General features: G+C 35.1%; 1 protein-coding gene across 11 annotated transcripts in view; it reads left to right on the top strand.

Annotated features, from left to right (window-relative positions):
• WRN (WRN RecQ like helicase) overlaps positions 1-26,120 on the top strand; it is a 142,525-nt gene that overhangs the window by 47,843 nt on the left and 68,562 nt on the right. For all 11 annotated transcript variants that reach the window (XM_079909403.1, XM_079909402.1, XM_079909399.1 and 8 more), the window contains exons 4-16: positions 1,261-1,406; positions 1,872-2,020; positions 2,878-3,027; positions 4,233-4,302; positions 9,184-9,298; positions 11,231-11,654; positions 13,722-13,787; positions 15,720-15,861; positions 17,099-17,174; positions 18,637-18,704; positions 18,992-19,100; positions 19,675-19,743; positions 24,313-24,395. In XM_079909403.1, the coding sequence (XP_079765529.1) occupies positions 1,261-1,406; positions 1,872-2,020; positions 2,878-3,027; positions 4,233-4,302; positions 9,184-9,298; positions 11,231-11,654; positions 13,722-13,787; positions 15,720-15,861; positions 17,099-17,174; positions 18,637-18,704; positions 18,992-19,100; positions 19,675-19,743; positions 24,313-24,395 (1,667 nt within the window). The remainder of the gene's footprint in view (positions 1-1,260; positions 1,407-1,871; positions 2,021-2,877; positions 3,028-4,232; positions 4,303-9,183; positions 9,299-11,230; positions 11,655-13,721; positions 13,788-15,719; positions 15,862-17,098; positions 17,175-18,636; positions 18,705-18,991; positions 19,101-19,674; positions 19,744-24,312; positions 24,396-26,120) is intronic.

The following is a 26,120-nucleotide window of genomic DNA, read 5'->3' as shown; positions in this document are numbered from 1 at the left end:
TAAACAATAATATAACAAGCACCCATATTCCTTCCACTAGCTTTATCAAATCTTAATTTTCTTCAAATCTTTATTAAGACATGAAACGATAAAATACAACTGAAGCCCGTGTATGCCCTTTCTGATTCTCTCCTCTGCAGTCCTCTGAGAGAACTCTGTCACGAGTTCAGTGTTTAGCATTCCCTCATATTTTCTATAATTTTCATAATTTTATATCCCCAAATATCATATACTATTACTTTGCCCATTTAGAATCTTTAAAAATAATGCTATCAAACTCTGTTTATATTCTGCCACTTGTCTTTTTCACTCAACATTTTATATTCTTTTTTTTTTTTTTTTTTGGCGGTACACGGGCCTCTCACTGTTGTGGCCTCTCCCGTTGCGGAGCACAGGCTCCGGACGCGCAGGCTCAGCGGCCATGGCTCACGGGCCCAGCCACTCTGCGGCATGTGGGCTCCTCCCGGACCGGGGCACGAACCCGTGTCCCCTGCATCGGCAGGCAGACTCTCAACCACTGTGCCACCAGGGAAGCCCCAACGTTTTATATTCTTGAGAATTTTTCTTTTTGGTTTGGTATATGAAGTTCTATTTAAACTTTTATGTAGTGTTACATTGTTTCAGTATGTTACAATTTGTTCATTCTTTTGTTGATGGAAATGTAGTGTGTCCGTTTTTGCCAGATGGAACAGTATTGCAATGAACATTCTTAAACATTTCTATCTGTGCACATATGAGAGTTTCATATATTTATGAGAAAGACTTGTCAATTCATGCTGTTTACACATCTTTAGCTAGATGTTGTAAGTTTTTTCCAAGAGGATTTTATCAGTTTAAACATTCACCAGTATGTGAGTGGTCCCACTGGTAGATACCCTTCTCAGCATTTAATATTGTGAAGCTTTGTCAGTCAGGTAGATGTGAAATTGTATAGGTTCAATTTACATTCCTCTGAGTTCTGTTGAGATTTTGTATCTTCATATATGCATTTGAATTTATTGGCCATTTGGGTATCCTTTGGGGAATTGCCTGTTCCTATTTCCCTCCCTTTTTTTTTTTGCCCCCACTGGATTATTTCTCTTTTTCATACTGACTTCTCAAGGAATTTTTAATATTTTCTGACTATTCATTATCAGTTATATGTATTACAGATATCGTCTACTGTCTATGGCTTGTCTTTTAACATTTTGAATGATGTCTTTAGTTATGTAGAAATTAAAATTTTAATGTAATTAATTTACACTGTTTTTCCCCATTTAGCATGAGTGTGTCTGATGGAGATGTGGTAGGATTTGACATGGAATGGCCACCAATATACAGTAAAGGGAAACTGAGCAGAGTTGCACTAATTCAGCTGTGTGTGTCAGAGAGCAAATGTTACTTGTTTCATATTTCTTCTATGTCAGGTTGGTATCTCTTTTATTTGTTTCATTTTTATATGGTTGATAATTGTATTATGTCAACTTTATCCATATAAAATTAAACTCTTGAATTAACTGGTGCTTCTCTCATCACCTTATGTTTATTTAAGTATTTATGTTCTACCTGATTCACTCATATCCCTGTTTTATTTAATTTTTACATCGTCTCTGTCAAACGTTAATATTATTCCTGTTTTAGAGACTAGAGAACTGAAGTATAGAGGGGCTAAATTTTAGTGATAACAGAGGTAGCATTTATGTTAGTTGTTTTTCTGTCATTTATCAATCAGGACTTTTTGCTTTAGGCAAGAAAAGCAACACTCAAGTTAAGTGTGTTTCTGAATTTAAACTTAAACAGAAGTTTAAGTATAAACATAGAATGTGTAAGAAGTAGAAAATAAATCTATCAAATTTGATAGAACCTATGGAAATAATAAAAAAATGTTACAGTTTTCCCTCAGGGATTAAAAATGTTGCTTGAAAATGAAGCAATTAAAAAGGTAGGTGTAGGAATTGAAGGAGATCAGTGGAAACTTCTACGTGACTTTGACATCAAATTGAAGAGTTTTGTGGAGCTGACAGATGTTGCCAATGAAAAGGTAGATATAATATGTATATTATTGTCACAAACAAGAAATTTATGTTTCACAGAATGTCCCTTCTATCTGTTTTAGATTTTTTTGAAGAAATAATGTAGGCTATATAATGTTTTTGTAAAAAAGAAGTCCCCAGTGAGTGTTCCATAATGAAAACCTTCAGTTCTAATCCATTGCCTTAGCAAACAGTTTCTTTAAGCAAGCACCCTCTCCCATATTTAGTATTATTTCACTTTGTTTCATATATATGTAAATTTAAATATTGTATTTTATCTCTTTAATCCATCTATATCAATGTCTTTTTTTTAACATCTTTATTGGGGTATAATTGCTTTACAATGGTGTGTTAGTTTCTGCTTTATAACAAAGTGAATCAGTTATACATATACATATGTTCCCATATCTCTTCCCTCTTGAATATCTTTTTTTTTTTAAAGAGCATAATGCAGCTTTTGTGGTATGATGCTCTTAGTGGAAGTTTGACCATCCCTTCCATCACCCATATTTCCCCTATTTTATTCATGTAGTCATTAAGTTAAATTCTCATATTAGCCAACTATTCATTTGGCTGAGAAGTAGAAAACCTACCAACCTATTCAACTTTTGTCTATGAATGATGCTTCGACAGTCCAAGAATTTTAATACCTACATTGGGGAAATTCCAGAATTAAATTCTTATAATGTAAACTGCAAATGAGGTTTTGAGTGACAGAAAATCTATTAAGGACTATCTCTGCCTTATATTTTGGTGTAACATTTCCAGCTTTATGTGTGACATGTTCATTTGGTATCAGATAATTAGGAATATCTGAAAATAGAAGGAAATAATTTTTGCTGAGTTGATTTTTCATTGCTTTTAGTTGAAATGTACAGAGACCTGGAGCCTCAGTGGTTTGGTTAAACACCTCTTTGGTAAACAGCTTCTGAAAGACAAGTCTATCCGCTGCAGCAACTGGAGTAAGTTTCCCCTCACTGAGGACCAGAAACTATATGCAGCCACTGATGCTTATGTATGTACCAGACATCTTTAGACTATGATCTGTTTGTTAAACTTTATAATAAATTACTTTATAAAAGTTTTATTGTGGTAGTGGCACAAACTTAACTAAAATCTTTTAAATCAGTTTGGCATTAAAAATGCTTAGGAAGAAATTTAGTGAAACTTGTAATTCTGAGTATTAATTAGCAAGTACCAATCAATAGATTGTTTAATACTAGTTATTTTTATTGTCATGAAGCCAAAATAATGTCCAATTTATATGTAAAAAATGTGAGTTCTCTGAAAACATGCAAGGCGAATAAGCTTAGACTGAGCAAGAACAAATGGTATTGATGTATTTTATTATAGGCCACTACAGAATAAAAAGAACTACAATACAGTTTCTATATTGAAACTGCCCTTATTTCTTATGTTTATATTTAAAATGTGGTAAAAATTTAGAAAAATTGCCTCCACAATTAGCTTTCTACTGCTGTTAGTCAGATGTATTTTCATATTTACATATTCGTACATAATGAAATCTGGCCTTATCTATATATATAGCACTATTGTTTGTTTGTTTCCAAGAAATGTATTTTATGTTCCAGTGGACTTTTTTTCCCCTTATACTTTTATTTGTAGATGAATATCTTATTGTTTACTTTTTTGCATCTGTTTTTATGAATGGAAGCTCCTTTTATTTATAAACAGAAAAAATTCAATTTTGTGGGGAAATAGAAAGATAATGTTCTGTTTAAAAAAATCAGAAAACTTGTTGAGAACTAGTACAAGTTCTGTAGCATTTTTATTCATGAGAAATTCGTGTGACTTGATTGTTCCTATTAACAGTAGCTAGAAGGAGGACTGTATATACACTGACTAACAGCTAATAATGAGATAATGGGGAATGGATATCTGTAGTCAAACAGTTTTCTCTTACTTGATTGTATTTTGTTAGATTCCATTTATAAGTTATTTGATTTCGTTACCTGCTCATAATATTGAACGTTAAAATGTTAAAATTTTTATTTTAAGGTGTAGACAGCTACTTTCTGCATTCTCACAATTGGTGTGGTGAATAAATAAAGACATTTAGACCTTTGCATAACTTAATAGGTTGAATTCAGCTTTTTGGGTGCCTTGGGAATCATTGTTTTATATTTTTGTAAAGATGGGACATGAAATTTTATTTGGTGATCTTTAGTATACTGTTTTCATTTTTTGGTTTTCCTGTAGGCTGGTTTCATCATTTATCAAAAATTAGAAAATTCGGGAGACGCTGTACAGATATTTGCTATACATGAAGGTATGTTATGGTCTGAAAATAAAAGGTAAGATTTGAATTTGCTCATTTGTGAGGTTTATCTCCAAAAAGTATTCACACATGTGCAAAATATTTAGTATTATTACAACTCCTTGATTGTCTGAGCAGTGTTGACATTAGGATGAGGTCTACTTGGCCAAAGCTTAGGGCTTCAGGCATGTTGGTTGTAGCAAAGCAGGACTTAACTAGTTTTCCTTTGTAGCATTGCTGTTCACTAGGCTTCTAGAGTTGGGTCTTAATAACATCAGTGATACAACCACCCACCTCTCAGTCTGGAGATTATACATCTTTGCTATAAATATTTAAAGTATATAAGATGCTTTATAGTGCCCTGGTTTAAATTTCTAAATTTTCTCCAGGATACGATAACTCTGCTGTTTTTCTCCAAACAGAATGGCCACTTCCTCGCTCCCTCCCTCCCTCCCTCCTTTCCTTCCAGCAGTGTCAACCTCACCTTTCTCAAATTTTCCCCGTGTATATACAGACGATATTTTCAAATGACCACTTTTGGTTTGTATTATAAGTTTGTGTTTTTTCTTTTATTAAAGGATATAGGAAGATTAGAACATCAGAAAATAAAAAGATATTTGCACATTGTTTCTCACTTAAAATACTAGCTTATTCCCAAGATGGTAGCTAATAAACACTAAATGATACAGTAGTTAAATATATTTTTATTCATTTATTAAATATTATTCAGCCCTTTATGAATGGAGATCCAGCAGTGAACAAGACAGGCACGATCTGTTTCCTGAGAGGGAAACCTACAACTTTATGGGGGATATAGATGAACCAAAAAAAGGCAGTGTAGGAAGATGAGGCTTATGATGTGGGAAAAAAAGGTGTTACGGTTAGCATATAGGAGAGGCATCCATGCATATCTGGAGGATATTTTATGGAGAAAGTGACATTTACGGCAAGACCTGAAATATGAGCAGGAGTCAGCTAGCTGAAGAGCAGAGGAGAAGTGTCAAAGGCACAGGAAATAGCAGGGGCCAAGTTTCAGAGGTAAGAGGTATCTATAGGCAACTGAAAGCAGTAAAGCACGGTAAGCTATTGAATATGACAGGGTGCGGGGTGTAGGAGAAGCAGAAAAAGGAAAGCAGATAGGCCATGTTAGGGGTTTACATTTCCTCCTAAGAGCTCTTGAGGGTTTTAAGCACAGGAGTGACGTGAATTACATTAAAAAATACAAACTTGGACTGTAGAGCAGAAAATGGGTTCTGGAGGGCAAGGGTCACAGTGGAAAGACCTGTTAGGAGGCTGTGCCCATAATCCAAGTGAGAGGTGATGGTGACCTGGCTTGGTTGGTTGTATTGAGGATGGAGAGAAGTGGATAGATGCAAAAGACACTTAATAGGGCAGTAGAATGAAAAGAATTTAATGTGATGGTGTGAGCCACGTGCCAAGGATCAGTCCTGTGCTGCTGGCATGAGCAACAGTGGTGAGAAACGTTGAAGAGGAGGAGCAGGGTTTGGGGTCGAGGAGTCATACAGTTGATTTTAGGCATGTTAAAGGAAGGAAGCCTGCGAGCTAGCGAAATGGAGGTGGTGGCCTGCAGGCACTTAGATACCCAGCCTGAAACTCAGGGGACAGTTTGAATTCAAGGTAAAGAATGAGGAGTTTGAGGTAAAGAAGTGGGGCTGAGAGTCGTGAGGAACTCTTAGTATTTAATGTTTGCGTGGAGGAGGGGGACACCAGAGGAGCTGCCATGGGCATAGAAGGAAATGAGGAGGCGGGGTGTGCAGCAGGCCAAGTAAAGAGCATGTTTTTTGTAGGAGGGTGTTATCAACTGTTTTAAATTTTCCTGAGAGTCTGAGAAGCTGAGGACTCAGAATTAGTCCTTGGATTTGGCAATGTGGCAATCATTTGTAATCTTTTACTGCAGCAGCTTTGGTGTACTGGGTGACAAAAGGGTATATCGAGGAGAGAGTGGTCATGGGGGCACAAGAAAGGGTCACAGGCTTGGGTACCATGAAGGTCCTGTAACCGAAGCAAGAGTGGAATGATGTGGGAGAAATCACGTTTGCGTGAATAGAGGACTAAGATGTAAGGAACGTGAGAAAGCTTGTGTAAGTAACTTTTTTTTTTTTAAGAAGCTTGGTTTGGAAAGGGAATATTTATTCATTTATTCATATACCATATTTGTTGGGTGTTTATTGTGGGTCAGGCAGTGTACCACTTGCTGACAAAATTGCACTGAACCAAAGCAGACCAAACCTCTTTACTTCATTTGTCTGAGTGAGGGAATGATGCCCAAGGGGAGAACATGGAAGGCGTGAGGGGAAGAGAGAGCAGAGTGTCTGAGGGACAGTGAGTGTGACTGAGGTGAAATGAGTAAGAGTGAGAGGAATAGGAAATGATGCCAGAAAAGTAGCTTGGGCCAGAGCATTTAGGGCTGTATAGGCTGTGAATCTGACTTCATATTTTATTATAAAATAAATACCATGATGAGTGATGCGAAATCCTTATAGGGTTTGGAGCAGCAGAATGATATGATTAAATTTTTATCTTGAAAGTATTTTTCTGGATGCTGTAGGAGGGCAAGTGTTTAGGCAGGGAAGTTGGTTTGGAGGCTATTGTAATAGTCCAGACAGGAGATGATGATTGTGTGAATTAGGCTGGTAGCAGCAGAGGGGTGAGAAGCCGTAGAGGGTGTATGTATTTGCTGATGAATTCTCTGTGGGCGGTGAGATGTAGAGAGTGAGAGAACAATCTGGGTATTTTGGTTGGATCCACTGAGTGAATGGGAGGGTCAGTCACAGTGGAAAGATTATGAGGAGAGCAGATTTGAGTGAGAAAAATCTAGATTTCAGTTTTGGCCATGCTAAGTTTCAGAGGCTTATTCATATCCAAGGAGATATCTTAGTTGGAAACATGATTCTGGAGTGCATTCGGGTGGTTGGAGATATAATTTGGCGGTCGTCAGCATACAGATGGTAGTTAAACCAGAGAAGATAAAATAGGGAGCGAGTGGAATAAAGAACAGAAGAGGCCCCCAAGTATTGACGTCAAGGGCACACCAACCTCTAGCGCTCAGGAAGATGAGGCGCATGCAGCAAAGAGGCCTGTGAAGGGGCAGTGATGGAGGAGGAAGCACAGGAGGGTGGTGTTCAGAAGCCAGTGAAGAAAATCTTGTGAGTCCGAGTAAGTCATCTGTTTTCAGTGCCTCTGAGAATTTGAGTGAGATGAGCAGCTAAGATTAACCGTTATATTTGACTGTGTGGAGGCCGTCAGTAACCTTCCTAAAAGCAGCTTTTGGAAGAAGCTTAGTGGAAGTCAGTTTAGGAGAAAATTGAATTAGAAAATTTGAAGACAGTGAGTATGGACAATTCTTTCTTTCAAGGAATTTTGCTGTAAATGGGAGTAGTGATATGAATACAGACTAATCAGCAGATTGGTGGGGGAAGATATAATTCTTACTGTTGTTTCTGTTTTCTTAATGAAGTAAGAAGTGAAATTGTTCTCTGAGTAAAAGGAGGGACAGGCAGGTGTTGGGGGCTTGAAGAGAGAGAATGAGGTATGAAATAGTCATCTTGAGAGTGGGAGAGTGGGAAATGTAGAATAATTAACAGTCATTACTGAGGGTTCGTCGAGATCTGTGCATGAATTTAAAGCAAAGTATCATAATCATAACTGTGTTTTATTTTCAACTATATTCAACTGTTTCGGTATAGGCATCATCTAGGTTAAAAAAGTGGGTTTAATTAGAGTAGTGTTTTGCCATAGAAGAAGGAAGGAGCAAAAGAGTTCAGTCCACAGGAAGGAATGATTAATATGGGTAAGGAAGGACCGTAAGACATGGGTGATGGGGGGAGTGACAAGGGTAATGGGTAAGGAAAAGGCGGTAGGTCAATGGACTTGGTTCTGAAAGTGTGAAAGAATTGTTGTATTGGGGAAAGCGTGTTGCAAAGAAAGATAGCATGCAGGTGTTCAGAGGATGGAATGCTTGTAATTGAAGTTTGGAAATGGTGACTTTACTGGCAATTGTAAAATCAAGGGTATGGTTATGGGAAGGAGTGGCTGAGGTCAGTTGAGGAAAAGATGGTTGGAAATGGAGGGAATGAGGAACTGAAAACACCATACTCTTAGGTGGCCAGGAATTATCAAGTTACCTGTGAATGTTGAAGTTACCAGGAATTATCACAGGAGTAGTAGGGAAGGAAGAGACAGTGAACCAGGTGCCGAAATCTTCAATGAATTATGTAATTTTGAGATCACAGGATAACTGCAGCAAGCAGGAATAGCTAATGGTGTATCCTATGTCCAGTGCTTCAGAGGAGCCGGGTGGACTTGTAAAGGACACAAGAAGTGGTGATGAAGAGTAAGAAATTCTAAGCAGGGGAAGGGTTTGGGAAAGGTGGGCAGGTTTTGTGGTGTTGATGGAGACCCATCAGAGAGAATGAAGCTGCGAGTTTGGAAGATGATCACTGATTAGAAAGGCTTGCATTTTATTTTGTGATGACTGGTAATGAGGGCAGTGAGGAATGGCTGCTGGGTAAGGTTATGTTAACCAAACTGTATTTAGTACATAGCCTCCCATGTGGTGTTTTATTGATTTCTGATTTTGAAATAGTGCAGATGGGTTCCGATTCTCATTTCTGCCTTCACCTTCTGCCTAGGTTGATAACCACTGGGTTGTAATATGTATGAATGAAGATCACTTAGAATTTAGTCTAAAATTTTAAAGAGCAAAAATTTGGAAGGGAAATAAAGTGACTGAGGTGATTTGGAGATAGGTTAAGGAAGTCTTTTTGTTGGAATTCATTTAAAGAAACAAAATGAAAATTTAAGCCATAATACTGTTTAAATAAATATCTCTGCTTTGTAGTTTGAAAATTAGTACTGATTCTTTTTTTCCAGAGGAAGAAGTACTACCTAGTGACGTGAAGAAACAATTGACTTCAGTCTCTGAGGAGATGATAGATCTGGCTAAGCATCTTCCTGATACTTTCGAAAAACTGGAAGATCCACAGAGGTTAACTATTTCTGTTTTTATCAATTCTGTTTGTTCTTATTGCATTTTCCTATATATAGTGAAGAATTACTGTTCATTAGGGTAGACTCATGCTTGCATACATGCACGCAGACTGATGTATAAATCTGAGAAATATCTTTCCAATTGTTAAATTGTGCACAAAAAGTTGGAGGCTTTTCTGTCTGCTTTGTAGGATGTTTTATGAAGCAAAGCAAAATAAAACTCCTAAGTTCACATGAAAGAAAATATTGAAGATTCGAAGTTGTCTCTTTCTGTTTATGCTCATTTTTCATTTAATTATATTTATAGTTTGGTTACTTGAAATCTATAAATAAAAGCAACTTTTAGTAGCTTCATTTTTCTGGCTATTAAGTGATTATTATATAAAGAAGTCTACCTAATCAGCAGACAGTTAAAACAAGAGGCATTTAGATTTTAAAGACTATTTTATAGCTGAAGCATTAGATAACTTGAGATATTTGGATTAACAGACATTGGACTACTGGTGCCCAGCAGCTGATTCTTCTTGGAATCAGGCCTGGCTCTGTCCTTAATTGCTGAATGACTCCCTTGTTAAACCTCTAAAAGCAGGAGTGCTCTTGAACAGTGATTGATTATAATGTGGTAATAAAATTTTGAGGCCAAAATCCTTTGTATGAATGTGAAGCAGTTAGTTGAAATAGAATTCTGACTCTGACAAAATGCAATGTTAATGTATTCTTTTTTGGATGAGATTTGTGGTAGATTTTGATGGATTTCAAAGTATTAGGTAGAAATTCAGCTCTTTTTCAAAGTGATTTTCCCCCTAGCAACTTGTTTCAGTAGTTTTTATGTAACTTTGAGAATTTCTGAAAGAAATAACTGTCAACTGGGGAAAGGTACTAATAACGCTATTTCGTATTCATTTTTACATTTTTCCCTCCATGGAAGAAGAAAAATCACCATTTACATGAAAAATTACTGTTCACATGCATTTCAGATTTTTTCTAGGAATTAGAATATCTATTGAATGTAAATTACATGTGCTTAATGCTTTGCTTTGTAATATCAGCGCTAAGTAGTTTTCTTAAAATTTGAGAATGGGGAATACTGGATTCATTTTTTTAAAAAAAGATTTATTATTTATTTATTTATATTTGGCTGTGTCGGGTCTTAGTTGCGGCCTGTGGGCTCTTTGCTGTGGTGCACGAGCTTCTCTCTAGTTGAGGCGCAGGAGCTCAGTAGTGGTGATGCACGGGCCCAGCTGCCCCACAGCATGTGAGATCTTAGTTCCCTGACCAGGAATCGAACCTGCATCCCCCGCTTTTGGAAGGTGTATTCCTTACCACTGGACCACCAGGGAAGTCCCTGGATTCATTTTTAATAAAGGTATATCTTGTAAAGTTTTAGTGTCAAAACAAAAACTAGTTAAATCTCTTATTTCAGGTTTTTTGTAAAAGTCTCCGGTATTACTTCACTTATGTAGATTACACTTCTAAACCAGGGGAGAACAAAAAAGGCCTCTGAACAGCCAAAATACATGCCATAAACATGAATTCAAGTTCACTTAACTGCACTTCCAGTGGACTGCATGAGGCCACATTCAGAGCATATTTGCTTTTCATTTATAAATACAGTTTGACAGGCTTGGATATCTGCTTAACATGAAAATCAGGTATGGATAAGGAATGACACCATAAACAATTAGTTTGGGACAAAACACTACTGACACTTTAGTAAGCACACAAGTCAGCCGTTGAATGTAGAAGTAGCTTGCTGTACTAAAGAGTAGCCCGGAAGCTATAAGCATATAGTGGGTATTAGGGTATGAAGAGCATCTTTAATCCAGTGTGTCCTTTAAGTGAAGATCTTCTTCTTTTAAAAAGCATTAAAACTTGTCCTTAGAGTTAACCCAATTAAAGTTGAACTCACCTTTCTTAAATTTTTTTTTAGGGTTTCTGTACTATTGAAGGATATTTCAGAAAATCTGTATTCATTGAGGAAGATGATACTTGGTTCTACTGAGAATGAACTGAGGCCCAGCAGTAATTTTCACTTATTACCGTTGGAAGAGCCCACTGCTGGTGAAGTACAACAGAAACAAATTAGAGAACATAAAATTTTTACTGAAGTTACAGATGAAGCATGGGACACAACACCTGATAATTTAATTAAACATGATGGAGAAAATGTACTTGCAAACGAAGTAAAACAAGAAGAAGATGGATTTGAAGATGAACTAGAAGATAATAAGTTGGAAGAGACTCCAGAAAGAGTTTGTATCATGTCATTAGATATTACAGAAGATGAACTCCAACGTTTGGAACAACAGGATCAGGAAAAACATCTTGGTGATGTTACTTGCAAATCTCCTGAGGTACTAAATACAGTAAAGAGAAAACAATTTTCATTCATGGTAGTCGTTGGCTGATTTTTTCTGTAGAGGGGCAGATAGTAAATATTTTAGGCTTTGCAGACCACACAGTTTCTGTTGTTAACTGCCCAGTTCTGCCAATTCAGTGTGAAAGCAGCTATAGACAAATAGCCTGTCTGCATTTCAGTAAAACTTTATTTAAAAAGCAAAAAGTGGACTGGGTTTGCTACTCCTGACTTACTATCATAAGCAGCATTTTATAGTGGAAAGATTTTTAGTGTCAATACACATTTGTTATAATTTGCTAAGCATTTCTCCTACCTAATATATACCTCTTCTTTTTGTGGATTCCCTACATATCTACTAGGGATTCTCTTCCAAACTTGATTTTTGAGAGTAGTTTTATTTCTTCATATGGGTTTTCTTCACTTGATAGTCTGAGAGGGTTTCTAATAAACTGATGTTTTTGCTTGACACTAACCTTTACTGTCATCTAGAGTCAGAAACCTACATTTTTTTCTTGATAGATTATTGTTAAACATTCTATATTTTCTCTCAACTTCATGTTTAGGTTTCTGATTATTATGTTCTGATTTGATTAGTTTAATTTGTGAGATTATGTTTTTCTGTTGACTAACAAGCATATTTTTTGAAATAGTGAAGTTGTATTGGAGGAATCATTGTGTTTCTTTTATTGTAAAGACAAAAGAGACATATAGCTGTATAATTTTTACCTCATTTGTTTTTCATTAATTAAAAAATTACCTTTGTTGCTTATGTTTGGTAGAATTTTATACATTTTCTTTTATAATAACTAAGTTTTAAGTTTTTAAAATTAGATTTGAAAGTCATTTAATAGGATTATTTCCTCAGTTTTCTAATGACAGAGTCTCAGTACTTCTCTGTGTTTGGTAACTATATTAGTAATCACTTCTGTCAGTATATGAATGCACTTTATTTTAACATTGTTTTCATACCAACCATTTGTAAAGCAGATTCTTCTTTTGGGGAATATCTTTTGCTAACATCTGCATTACCTTTTGATTTTCTAGAAATTTTGTATTAGTTATTCATTTTAAAGTGATATGTTTTATACAGTGACATAGAATTGTGATCAGGAGTTCATGATCTGACTCACATCTTTTACTCCAATTATTGCCATTTTTTATTGTGTAATAATTATTAGCATTTAAAAAATTCATTAAAGACCCACACAGCAAATAAATAATGATTTAAAAAATAAAAGATTTTTTCTTTCCTTGTATAAAACTTACTTTAAAATCTTCTTTAAAGCTTAATTTTTGCAGGTTAATTAAGGCTGTACTTCCTTTTCCTACTTCCAGTTTAAAGATTAGCCTTCTTTGAGGGTCCTTCTGTATTTCTTTTGTGGGTTTCTTTTGTACAGGTTTCTATCCTTGGACACCTGCTTCGCGGGGATTGCCATGTTATTGTAGTTTCGTCATAACCAGGTATTGGCAATAGCTGAATAAATAACTTATCTGACCCTGTTTTTCAAACATCTGTAGATGGCTATTTGCAAAATAACAATATTTAAAGGTATTATTACAATCATAGTAGCTTTTTTTTATCTTTTAAAAATCAGTGGCTGTAAGAGAACAACTGTAGTTCCTGGCTTTGTACAGAATTTTTCAAGATTGCAAACAGGTTCTTGTACTCAAAAAGTTTGGGAAACACAGTTTGAGATTTTTTTAACCATAGGTGAGCTTGTCACTCTGTACTCTCATTTAGAGAGTGTGGGCTTTATTTCATGTCTGTTTGTCTATCTTGTTTATCTTTCCAATTATATTTCTTTTTTTCTCTTTTAACTTGGTTCTTTGTTTCTTTCTTTGTTTCTATGTTTATTCCTCCCTACCATTGTCTCTCCCTTCCTTTTTATCTACCTGTCATATAAACATATAAATATATATTATAAATTTATTTATTAGAGAAGAATAGGAAGTAGTCTAAAGTTATTTAGCATATAGGAACTTTATTTTGTGGAAAAGAGAGTATGGAGTCAATTATGCTGGAAATTAATGTTTGAAATTTTTTTTTTTTTTGTCTTCCAAGGATAACGAAGAGGATATATCTTATGTAATTGAGAGTGATGAAGATTTAGAAATGGAGATGCTTAAGGTATGTTCAACATTATGGAAAATTACTTCCAGTTCTTTCCAAGGGACATTAATTAAGTAAAATATTGCCTAATTCTAAACTGGTCCCACCACAATGAGATTGCTATCACTTATGTAACATTAGATTTTGTTTTCCATTTCATATTTCTTTATATCTTGGTATGGTCTATGAATAATGTAGTAGTAGTAGGAGTAGTATACTAATTTTTACATAGTAGAAAACAGTAGTATGTTTTCTCTTCCCTCTTAGGTCACGTACTTTTAATCTTTTCCTGGAACATGGGTAGTGATTCAGCTCTCCAGTATTGAAATAGGTTTCTCTTTCTTCCCATCCATGTATATCCACTTTTATTTGGAGGTTCTGTTTTTATACATTCCATATTCTTCTTTACTTCCTTTGATTTTATTTGCTGTTTTCTATTATATATAATTTTCTAATGTTTTAAATGGTTCAGTTTTCCCCTATTTTGTTATCAAAGTTGAAAATATCATTTAATAATTTATGTATTTTCTACTTCACCTGACCTCGGGTTTCTTTGTCAGGTCTTATGAATCAAGGATGGAAAATTAGAAAGAAAAGCCTAAATTTTGCTAAATAAAGTGAAAAATGAAGAAAAACACAGAAGTTCACCATTACGCATACTTGTTAGTCCTCATCTTTAGGTTGATGTGATTTTTCTTTTTATGAAATGAGATTAAGTTCCTGATTCTTTAATTTTGAGGCAGTGTAGTGGGTAGTGATAGGAATGTGGATTCTGAATGTAAATGTGGGTTCAAATTCTAGCTTCTCCCTTTATCAGCTATGTGCCTTTGGGCGAGTTTCTTAGCTTTTTGATACTCAGTTAACAGTCGTATTTATTATTAAGGTGTTACTTTTGAAGAGTTTACTAAAGAGCCTGGCATTTCCTAAGTGTTTATAATAAACATTAGCTAACAATAATAAAAGAGTGTACATACTAAACCATATTCCTTTAGTGATGAGCCATTTCTCCGAGGAGTGCTGTTAAAGTAGTGCATTTATAGGATAGTTGTGGACTTTCACAACTTTATATTATATATTGAACCTCTTAGAAGGCACCCTGGGTGCCCATATGAGAGAACTTTATTTCCAAAATGCTTTTCTAAGTCTGTTTGTTGACTTGAATAAAAAATCAGGAAGAAAATCATTTGTTTTTCCCTTTGTAGGCCTGAAATGAATACAATTTTAAAAAAACCTTTAAAGTCAAACTTACTAAATGGAAGGTTTAATATAAAGAGAAAATGAGAACTGTGGTTTAATAATTCTTCCTGTTATTTCTCAGTTAGAAATTTTACAGATGAAACAATTTTGAAATATCCTTAGGTTCGTTAAATAGATAACCTTGATTTAGGGGAGGAAATCAGATATCAAGCCAAAATGAAAACAAATAAACTTCATTTCACATTTGTAATATTCCTTTCCTAAAATTATCTGTCTTTTGTTGTTGTTTTGACAACTCCAAAAACACATTTATTGTTTGCTTATAGTTTAAACCTTACGCTTACTCAAAAAGAATGTGACTGACACATGATATAGAGAAACTCATTACAAAAATAACATTAAAACCCACATTTACCACTTCAGAATTGAAAGCATTGAAATATGATAAAGAAAAAAATGTTTTAAATAATCTAAATTCAAAATTTATGGTAACTTTCCCTGGGGGCAGTTCATTATATGGTATTAATGAACCCTGTTTATGCTGGCAGTATTCCTCTTTGGCCTTGTGCCTTAGAAACCATTCTTGAGCACATATTTAAACTGGAGCACACATGTTCTTTTGTGGTATTGCTTGCACATCTGCCAGCTTTGAACTAAATTGTAGGCTCTGTTAATAATACTCCTTTTGTGTTCGCTGAAAAAGATACAACACTGTCAATGATTTTGCTTTTAAAAATTCTTTTAAACGTTCAGTCTTTAGAAAACCTAAATAGTAGCACAGTAGATCCAAATCATTCAAAATGCATAGAAATGGAAAGAAATCTGGGTCTTCCTTCTGAAGAAGATGATGAAGATGAGAATGAAGCCATTGAAGAGGAAGAAGTTGTTGATGAAGGTAAGCACTGTAATATGTTTGAAACGACTCATCTCTGATACCTACCACTGATTTTAATTTAGGGTCCAGGTTTTAAACATTTTGGAGGTCAATGATTTTGTGGCATGTAGTTAATTAGGTCCTAGAAACTTGTCATTAAATCCCTTAGTGCTTTGGTCTTCATAAAGCACAATGTTACTATTTAGAAGAGTAAAGTAATAGAAGTGTTGTGTCATTTGGTGAACATGGTGATGTGAAACTTTTCATCCTAAATTTTATATTTTGTTTGTCAAAATCATAAAAAATCATTAATAAGAAATCATAAGTTAATTAATTATATTAAACATTATTGTAAATGGCATAGGTACACAGTGTCTGTCCTTCAGGAGCTTATTACTTAAAATAAATGACACAGTGTCAAATAGCAAAATGGACTAATTTTCATCTTGTATATGCAAACTCTAGTAAAGAATCCACTAAGTGAATCTTCTGTCATTTAAGTGATATGATACTCATTATGACAAGGTGTGGGTGTCTTCTCATAGAGTAGAACTCCTTAGAGCTAGATTTCATCAATGTTAAAATGTGGAAAATTTAAAATAATTTTGTAGATGGAAATACATGAAAATGTTAAAAAAGTTTTTTTCCTATGTTTTCTTGTATTAAATATGGACAAATATTCATTTGTTTAGAAATGAATTATCTTGACTCTTTGCTTTGCTCTTTCTCGGCCCCCATGAACCCTTCAACCTGAGGAAAAAATGAAAATCAGTGGGGTAAAATTAATGTCATTCCATTCTGCTATGCAGTTGGAATTTTGGTCAAAGATTTGGTGGAATGGTAATTAAAATGAAGATCTTGTTTTATCTATAGATTTTATTTGTGACAGTAATGTGATTTCTGCTTACTATTGATTGGAAGTTGGTTATATTATAAAATTTGGATTGGCGTTTTACTCGCCCTTGTTGGCTCTAAATGTTAGTTTTTGAAAGTATAGCAAATTCCAAAACATTGTTTTTTTACGGGGCTGGCAAACTGAATCACAACAAAGTTCTAATCCTTAGTATTAGGTAACTAATCAAAGGGTTTACCTGGAGTCATGACTGGTACCCAGAGGACAAAATTGGGTGGATTTAAAAGACAACAGTGACCTTTGGTACCTACCACTATATTCTTTAAAAGAAGTCAGTGAAATAAAACTTACTCCCTCTCACTTTGTGTACTTCTATTTTAATGTAAATGTCCGTTTTATTTTAAGACTGTTGGTTACCAGGACCTACTGCAAAGCAAATTAATTGCCTCAAGACCTACTTTGGCCATTCTAGTTTTAAGCCGTGAGTATAATCTCAGTTAATTAAGTTGCATATTTACTGTTTTCTTCACAAAGGAAAAAAGGCAAATAATCCATCCATTTAACAGTAAAAGCACAACTTCATTATAGTTTATACATGCCATACTGTATTTTTTCTAAGTGACTACAGAATTATTTTGAAGTAATATTTATGTAAAATTCATATCTGCAGATTGTTTTTATAAGTGGGGAAAATGGTTTTCCTTACTATAGAGAGTTCTGGGTAGAGACATTAATAAATTAATTTAATGCTGACTTGTATTTTACTATATATGTATCTGTGTGCCTGTCTGTGCATCTCATTGTCCAAAGCATGTTGTTGTAATAGAAATTCGTTAGACAATAGTTTGAAAAACAGTGATAATCATATCAGTTTTAACATATTCAAAGGTATTTACATCCAAGGGGGCACATTTATAAGTATTAAAATGAGAGGAGTACAAATGAGATGAAGAACAAGTAAAGTTGAATAAAACTAATAAGAATGTAAAACTCTAGACTGTATTTTTTCTATTTTGGGAATTTAAAATTTAATCCATGGAAGCATTTCTTTCATTTTTCCTTTTGATCTTAAAACATAAAAAAAAAATTAAACTATGTCCTACACATAGGAAAAAAAAAAGAAATATGTACACTTATGCACATAAGTGTACATATCAGTGAATTTAAGATCACCTTTCCAGTTGATTTTTCCCTCAACATTTTATTAAAAGAAATTTCAAAGATAGGTTAGAGTTGGTTTTTTTTTTTACTATGAATGCCTGTATATTCACCATTAATTCACTGTTAACATTTTATTATATTTGCTTTATTATATATTGATTTTCTCTCCACTTTTTAATCCATTCAATTTTTAAAATGCATCTCAAGGTAAACTGTAGACATCCTTACACTTCCCCCTAATTACTTTAGCATGTAAATCATTAACTATGGTTAAATATTTATTTATTTATTTAATTTTTAAACTTTTGAGCTAAAATTTACATACAAAGAAATGGTTAAACCTTAGGTGTTTAACATTTGCAAATCTTAAGTGTACATGTAACCTAAACCCTTTTAGACATATGGAACATTACAATCACTCCAGAAAGTTCCCTCATTTCCCTTCTTAGTCAAGCTTTTCACCTAGAGCATTTCTCTTATTTATTTTAAATCAGTGACTCTGTTGGATATCTAGGATGAAGCTGGAATTTATGTTATACTTTAGCTATATGTAATAAAATTTAATACACATATGAACAGAAGTCCTAGTTGTTCAGTCAGCTTGAATGGGAGGTTGGTCAAATGGGGCTTTTGTTTTCCAGTTCCAGGGTTCTTATATTTTTATTGAAGCTCAAAAATGTAAACAAAATTCTGGAGGAAGTGAAAAAATTAAATGGATTTCAACTTGTCCCTTGGGTTTCTTGTTAGTAAAACAGAGCAGCTTTTTGCTTTTCATCCTCCAGGGTTCAGTGGAAAGTGATTCATTCTGTATTGGAAGAAAGAAGAGATAATGTTGTTGTCATGGCAACTGGTAAGTTGTACTTAAGCAAATAATCTAATCCTTTAAAAAATAAAACTTCAAGGTTTTGACATGCTTAGTCTTTCCACAAACTCTCAAAATACAAATATGTATACAAATGGTGTGAAATATAGAAGAGAGTGAGCTGAGGGTAGATGCTCAAATTTATGCATGAATTAACTCTTAGGAAGGTAGCACATTAGTAGTGACTGTTCATCTCATACAAGTATATCGTAAAAAGAAATCAAAGTACTAAGGATTTAGTTTTATTTGTCTGAATGTATTATTTTTATTTTAAGGGTATGGAAAGAGTTTGTGCTTCCAGTATCCACCTGTTTATGTAGGCGGGATTGGCCTTGTCATCTCTCCCCTTATTTCTTTGATGGAAGACCAGGTGCTCCAGCTTGAGTGAGTAATGCTTTCATTGCCACATTACCACCCTTTTTTTTTCTTCCTGTGAAGGAAATATTTGATTTATCATGTATGTTAAAATCTAGTTCGCAGTAACGCATTGCTGAAAGTGTTGCTTTGTCTTTATTAGTAATAAATGACACTTTAGTGGAAGAGCTTGTATACTTTCTTGAGTTCTCTGTAATCCAAGGCTGCCAGATGGCCCCGAAAAAAATTTTTAAAAAGCAAATTTTATGCCAGTTTACACTACATATCACAAAATTCTTTTCTCTTTTGGTTACCCTTCTTTAGCCTAGTGTGAAGTATATACATGGAAGTGTAGTTTTTAGTTGTGAAAAATTTTAAATTTCTTTAATCTGAGCCTGCAATCTTTTTGGGAAACCCACCTTAACAGCCTGTCTTCTAATACAGCCTTTGAAGGAATTTATTTGTCAAATTAGTGAGTTACAAAAAGAGATTGCAAAGAAGAAGGATGTACATCATTATATTTCTTTGTTCTTTCTCACTTAAAAATGAAGGTGATATTTGTAGTGTGCACATGGTTCCAGAATATTTGTTTTTCTTCTTACAGAATGTCCAACATTCCAGCTTGCTTTCTTGGATCAGCACAGTCAAAAAATGTTCTAGAGGATATTAAATTGTAAGTAATTTATATGGTTTCTGATCGTGTGGTCAAGTGTCTGTGGTATGTGGGAAAATTTTGTACACAAAAAATTTTTATTTAATGCATGGGCAAAATATCTATAATTTAAAAATATACTTCCTTTTTATAGTATATTTATGGAACTGTTAATTTTAAAATCTTTCAAACTCAAAGAAATCTGTTATGTTCAGTTCTTGGACTGGAAGGCTAGCATTATTATGATAGAATTGTAAAATTTTGTTTTGGAAGAGAACTTGGAGAGTATCTAGTATTGTCTCATTTCACATGTGAGGAAACTGAGGCCCAGAGAAAAGAATTTGCCCAAAGTCACCTAATGAATTAATGGCTGAGTGGGGACTGGTTTCTAGGTCTCTTACCCCACCAATCCTGTCATGACATAATTCCTAACAAGAATAATGTCTCAGGCACACAGAAGTGTGTGTATATATGTATTAACATGTATATGCATATATATTAATACACATTCACATACACATACATTTACTGAGTTTTAATAAATGCATACAAATATGTAACCTAAACTTCTAGCCAGATGTAGAATATTACTGTTACTCCAGAGAGTTCCTTCATGTTCCATCCCAGTCTGTCCTATTCACCATCCTAAAGTGAACCAGTGTTTTAAGTTTTTCTACAATGCTTTTTTTTTGTCTGTTATAGAACTTCATATAAATGAAGTCATACAATGGGAACTCTTTTAAGATTTCTTTCCTTCAGCATCATGTTTTGACAGTTCCCCATGTTCTTGCATGTATGAGTAGTTAAAAAAAAAAAATCAGTGGTATTTTATTATATGAAATTACCACAGTTGTGTTTTCATTTCCTTATTGATGGACACTTAAGCCGCTTCTAGTTTTCGAAAATTACTAATAAATCTGCTATGAACATTCCTATATATCTTTTTATTTTATTTCTTTTTTTTTTGTTTTTTTTTTTGCGGTACGTGGGCCTCTCACTGCTCTGGCCTCTCCCATTGTGGAGCACAGGCTCCGGACGAGCAGGCTCAGCGGCCATGGCTCATGGGCCCAGCCGCTCCACGGCATGTGGGATCTTCCCAGACCGGCTCATGAACCTGCGTCCCCTGCGTCGGCAGGCGGACTCTCAACCACTGCGCCACCAGGGAAGCCCTTATTTTATTTCTTTCTTTTTATTTTTAATTTTATTTTTGGCTGCTTTGGGTCTTTGTTGCTGTGCACGGGCTTTCTCTAGTTGTGGTGAGCGGGGGCTACTCTTCGTTTTGGTGCGCGGGCTTCTCATTGTGGTGGCTTCTCTTGTTGAGCACAGGCTCTAGGTGCATGGGCTTCAGTAGTTGTGGCTCGCGGGCTCTAGAGCTCAGGCTCAGTAGTTGTGGCGCACGGACTTAGTTGCTCCGCGGCATGTGGGATCTTCTCGGACCAGGGCTCAAACCCGTGCCCCCTGCATTGGCAGACGGATTTTTAACCACTGTGCCACCAGGGAAGTCCCAGTATATACAAATTTTTGTACGGACATATATTCTCATGTCATCGGTATAAACCAAGGAGTGGAATGACTGGGTCACGTAGTGGATATATGTTTAACCTTTTTCTTCTAATTGAGGTAAATCTACATAATATAATATTCACCATTTTAATTATTTTCAAAGTGTACAGTTCAGTGGCTTTTAATACATTCACAGTGTTGTACAACCATCACCACTATCTAATTCCAGAACATTTTCAGAACCCACCCCCAAAACCTCCATGTCATGAAGGAGTCACTCCCTATTGTCCCCTCCTTCACTTCCTTTCCGTCACTAATCTTTCTGTCTCAATGATTTGCCTGTTTTGGACATTTCATATAAATGGGCTCATACAGGATGTGGCCTTAATGTGTCTGGCTTCTTTCACTTAGTGTAATGTTATCAGTACTTCATTTCTTTTTGTGGATGAATAATATTCCATTGTATAGACATTTCATATTTTATATATTCATTCATCAGTGCTGGACATTTAGGTTGTTTCTACTTTTTGGCTGTTATGAATAATGGTACTATGAATATTTATGTGTAAGTTTTTATGGGAACATATGTTTTCAGTTCTTCTGTGTACATGCCTAGGAGTAGGATTGCTGAGTCATATGATACTTCTGTGTTAACTTTTTGAGAAACTGCCAGATGTTTTTGAGAGTGGTTGTACTGTTTCACATTCCCACCAGCAGTGTCTTACAGTTCCAATTCCTCCTCATCTCTGCCATCACTTGATATGGCCAGTCTTTAATTTTAGCCATTCCAGTAGGATGTCAGTGTGTTTTTAATTTGCATTTCCTTAATGACTAATGATGTTGAGCATCTTTTCATATACTTATTTCTTTGAGGAAGTGTTTATTTACATCTTTTGCCTATTCCTTATTTTTGTTTTTTTCTTATGAATTTTGATAGTCATTTATATCTTCTGAATATAAATCCTTCATTTGGTATATGGTTGTCAAACATCTCTTAGTTTATGATTTCTCTTTTCATTCTCTTAACAGTTCCTTTAAAGAGCATCACTTTTTCATTTTTATAACGTCCAGTTTGTCAATTTGTTGTTTTATGGATTTTGCTTTTGCTTTTTGGTGCCTCACTCATGATCACAAATATTTTCTTTTTTATTTCCTTCTAAAAATGTTATAGTTTTATTTTTATTATTTTTATTTTTTGCGATACGCGGGCCTCTCACTGCTGTGGCCTCTCCCGTTGCGGAGCACAGGCTCCGGACGCGCAGGCTCAGCGGCCATGGCTTACGGGCCCAGCCGCTCCGTGGCATGTGGGATGTTCCCCGACCGGTGCACGAGCCCGTGTCCCCTGCATCGGCAGGCGGACTCTCAACCACTGCACCACCAGGGAAGCCCAGTTTTATGTTTTACGTTTAGATCTATGACCCATTTTGTGTACATTTTGTATATTGTACCAGGTATTGATTACAATTCTTTTTTTTTTTTGCATAGGCATATCCACTTCTTCCAGCTCCATTTGTTGAAAAGACTGTCCTTTCTGCACTGTATTTCTTTTGCACCTTTGTGAAAAATAAATTGACTAAATATATGTCGGTTTATTGCTACACTCTTTATTTTCTGTTCTATCAATCTGTTTGCCTGGATTGGTGTCTTGAGTACTATAGCTTTGTAATAAGCCTTGAAATAGGTAGTACAAGTCTTCCACGTATGTTCTTTCAGAATTTTTTTTGTTTTTGGTGTATTCTGGGTTCTTTGTATTTCCATAAGTATTTCAATATCACCTTTTCAACTAAAATGCCAGCTGGGATTTGATTGGGTTTACCTTGAATCTAGATATCTAAGAATTAGCTGTCTTTATAATTCTTATCAATGTTTTACACTGAAGAAACTGAGGCACACTGAAGAAACTGAGGCACAGCGAAGTTAAGTACTTGTCTAAGATCACTTAGCTTGTAAGAGGTAGAACTGAGATTCAAACCTGAATAGTCTGGCGTCAGAACTAATTATTTATACGGTTTCCTGTGTTAACTAGACTGAGTTAATTTCATGAGATTAAAAGCATATCTGTTCTGTTCTTAATTGTTTTGTTCCAATTCCTAGTGAAAGCACCATGCCTAGCACACAGTAGATTAAATATTTCATAGACTTTTCATATAGAACATTGTTTCATTTTATTTAATTTGGTCTATGTCTTCATTTGGTAGAATGGAAAAGAGACTCTATACATATTTTGCCCTAGCCCTAACCTTTATTGCAGACATTGTCTTAATTAGGATTCTATCTGCCCAGAATGGAAATCAGTCACACTAGTTTAAGCAAATACTGAATTTTATATTAAGGATACAGGAATGTCTTGTGGATCCCTCTGAAAAGAAATTAGCCAGCCCTCAGGAAGAGACTGGAATGGGTATTAAAAATACAGTAGGGCTTTCTTTTTATCCATAGCCTCTGTGTGTATTCCTCATTCTTCTCTCTGAGGAGGTGAGCATTCTCTGCTTTTCTAGTTACAAAATAGATTGCTCTGCAGCTTCTTTTTGTTTCTTTTAACACGTTACAGGTCTTGACACTTGGAGACTGAGTGGTTGTTTCTTGGTTAGACCCCCAAATTCTAGGACAGAGCCTAACTGACTTGATTTTCATATGCTGTCTGTCCCTGGCCCGAGAAGATGTAGGCAAGACAGCAGAGTACACAGGAGAAACATGGGTGCTATAGATTTAATCATGGAGATGGGGGTCAAGGGTAGGATAATGGGTGGATTGCTAACACATAAAAAAGGTTTACTCTAGGCTTGATCATTTAACTCAAGCCACTGTAGTTTTGGGGCTAGACTGCTGGAAATCAGAATCTGGCTTCTAATGGCACCTTATGCTGAGTACTTCCTGGCTGGTATTGCCCACGTTTGTTTTGATGCATTGAAGTGAAATCAAAGAACCAGAAGATGTGCATCTCTACACACATATAACATTCATTTTGTTTTTAATAAGTGGCATAATATACTATTTAAAAAATTATCAGGTGTTACGGTTTTCAGTTGTATTCATTGGGTGATTGTTTTTATATTTCCTTTCCTGTTTCTTTGTTTGTTTTTACAGAGGCAAATACCGGATTGTGTACATAACTCCAGAATTCTGTTCAAGTAACTTGGACCTACTCCAGCAACTGCAGGCTAATATTGGTAAGTGGTATGATAGAATCTTTATAAGTATTTATTAAATTGAGATATTCTTTAAAGTTAAGCTTATGAATGGATACCGGATGTTACTTAAAGTTTATTTCAAACCTTATCTCCTCCAGGAAATTTCTGCCTCTTGAACGTGGTGTCTCTCCTGTCCTTTCCCAAAGTATCCTGTAATTCGCTCTGCCATAGAAGTTAGGGTCCTGCATTGTAATGACCTGTCTATATATCTGTTTTCTTCTGCTAGACTGTAAGCTTTTCAGAGAAAAATGCCATTGTTATTTCTTTATATTTCCCGAGTGCAGTGCCTGGCACATAGTAGGCATTTAAATGTATTGTTGAATAAATATTGAATCTTAGATTCTGTGAAATTATCATTTCCTCTTTTTCATATTCTGAATCTAAATTAAGTCAGTGTAGTGGTTCTCTACCCTTGTTGTTCATGAGAATTACCTTTCAAACTTTAGAAAAATGTCAGATCCTCAAATCTTGAAAATTGTGATTTAATGCACCTGGCTCGAGGCTGTGGCGTCTGTAGTTTTTTTCACAGGTTATTCTGATGTGTAGTCAGGTTAGAAACCACAGTACCTTTGATTATTTGCTATCAGTGAGTATGATTAATTTAAAAAATTAGATAGTCAGAGCCTGTGTCCTAGAAAAGGTAAATATAGAATTAGTTAAAAGCTGGTATCATTTTTTTTTTCTTTTGTGATTAAAACATTTCTGTCAGTTTTCTGCTTTTTTTTTTTTTTTTTTGCATTACGCGGTCCTCTCACTGTTGTGGCTTCTCCCGTTGCGGAGCACAGGCTCCGGACGTGCAGGCTCAGCGGCCATGGCTCACGGGCCTAGCCGCTCCGCGGCATGTGGGATCTTCCTGGACCGGGGCACGAACCTGCATCCCCTGCATCGGCAGGCGGACTCTCAGCCACTGCGCCACCAGGGAAGCCTGGTTTTTTGCTTCTTGATGGTTAGGCTCAGCTATCCAAGAGTTGCAGTCATGGCTTCTATTGTAATTGCGCATATTTCAAACATTCAGCTGAACCAAACAATCTTTGCTTTCTAATGTAATATGATCTCATTTTATAATTATCTATTAAAATAATTCCTAACAGGTAGTTTTTTAACACTGCAGTGTCTCATTTAATGGTTACTTGCATATAACTCTAGGAAAGCATTTAACAGTTGTTCTAACAATATAGTGAAAACAAATACCTTTTAATATGTGTTAAATATCAACAAAAGAATGAGGACAGAAATTAGCATTTGATTAAATATATTATCAAAAATTGCATCCATCAGCTGTTAAACTCCCCTGTTGCCATGTTATATTTTTGCCTTAAATGGAAAACAAATTTGATGTGTGTCCTATTAGGTTGTATGAAGTTCTTATGAATATTTCACTTTAGATTAAACCCAACAACCCTAGATATATAAATTCCATGGTTTTACTGCAAAAGTTAGGGTCTATGTCCATAGTGGTCTGAATATGTTTTGCTCCATTTTAGTATTTGTTTTGTTTCTGTGGTGGAGTTAATCCAGTATTTACTTAGATCCTTTTGACAGGTAGTTCTATTTCTCTATTTTAATTTTTTTCTAAAGGATTAAATTATGAACACTGCAGTTATTAGAGCTGCGTACTCTGCATAAAATGGATGAAAATGCTCTTTTTGGTTGACTGTCAATGTTGAACAAAATAGAATAAATTCTTTCTGAAATACTTTTATT

The sequence above is a fragment of the Stenella coeruleoalba genome, assembly GCF_951394435.1.
Source record: "Stenella coeruleoalba genome assembly, chromosome: 21".
NCBI classification, from domain to species: domain Eukaryota; kingdom Metazoa; phylum Chordata; class Mammalia; order Artiodactyla; family Delphinidae; genus Stenella; species Stenella coeruleoalba.
This window is presented reverse-complemented; position numbering and strand designations above follow the sequence as displayed.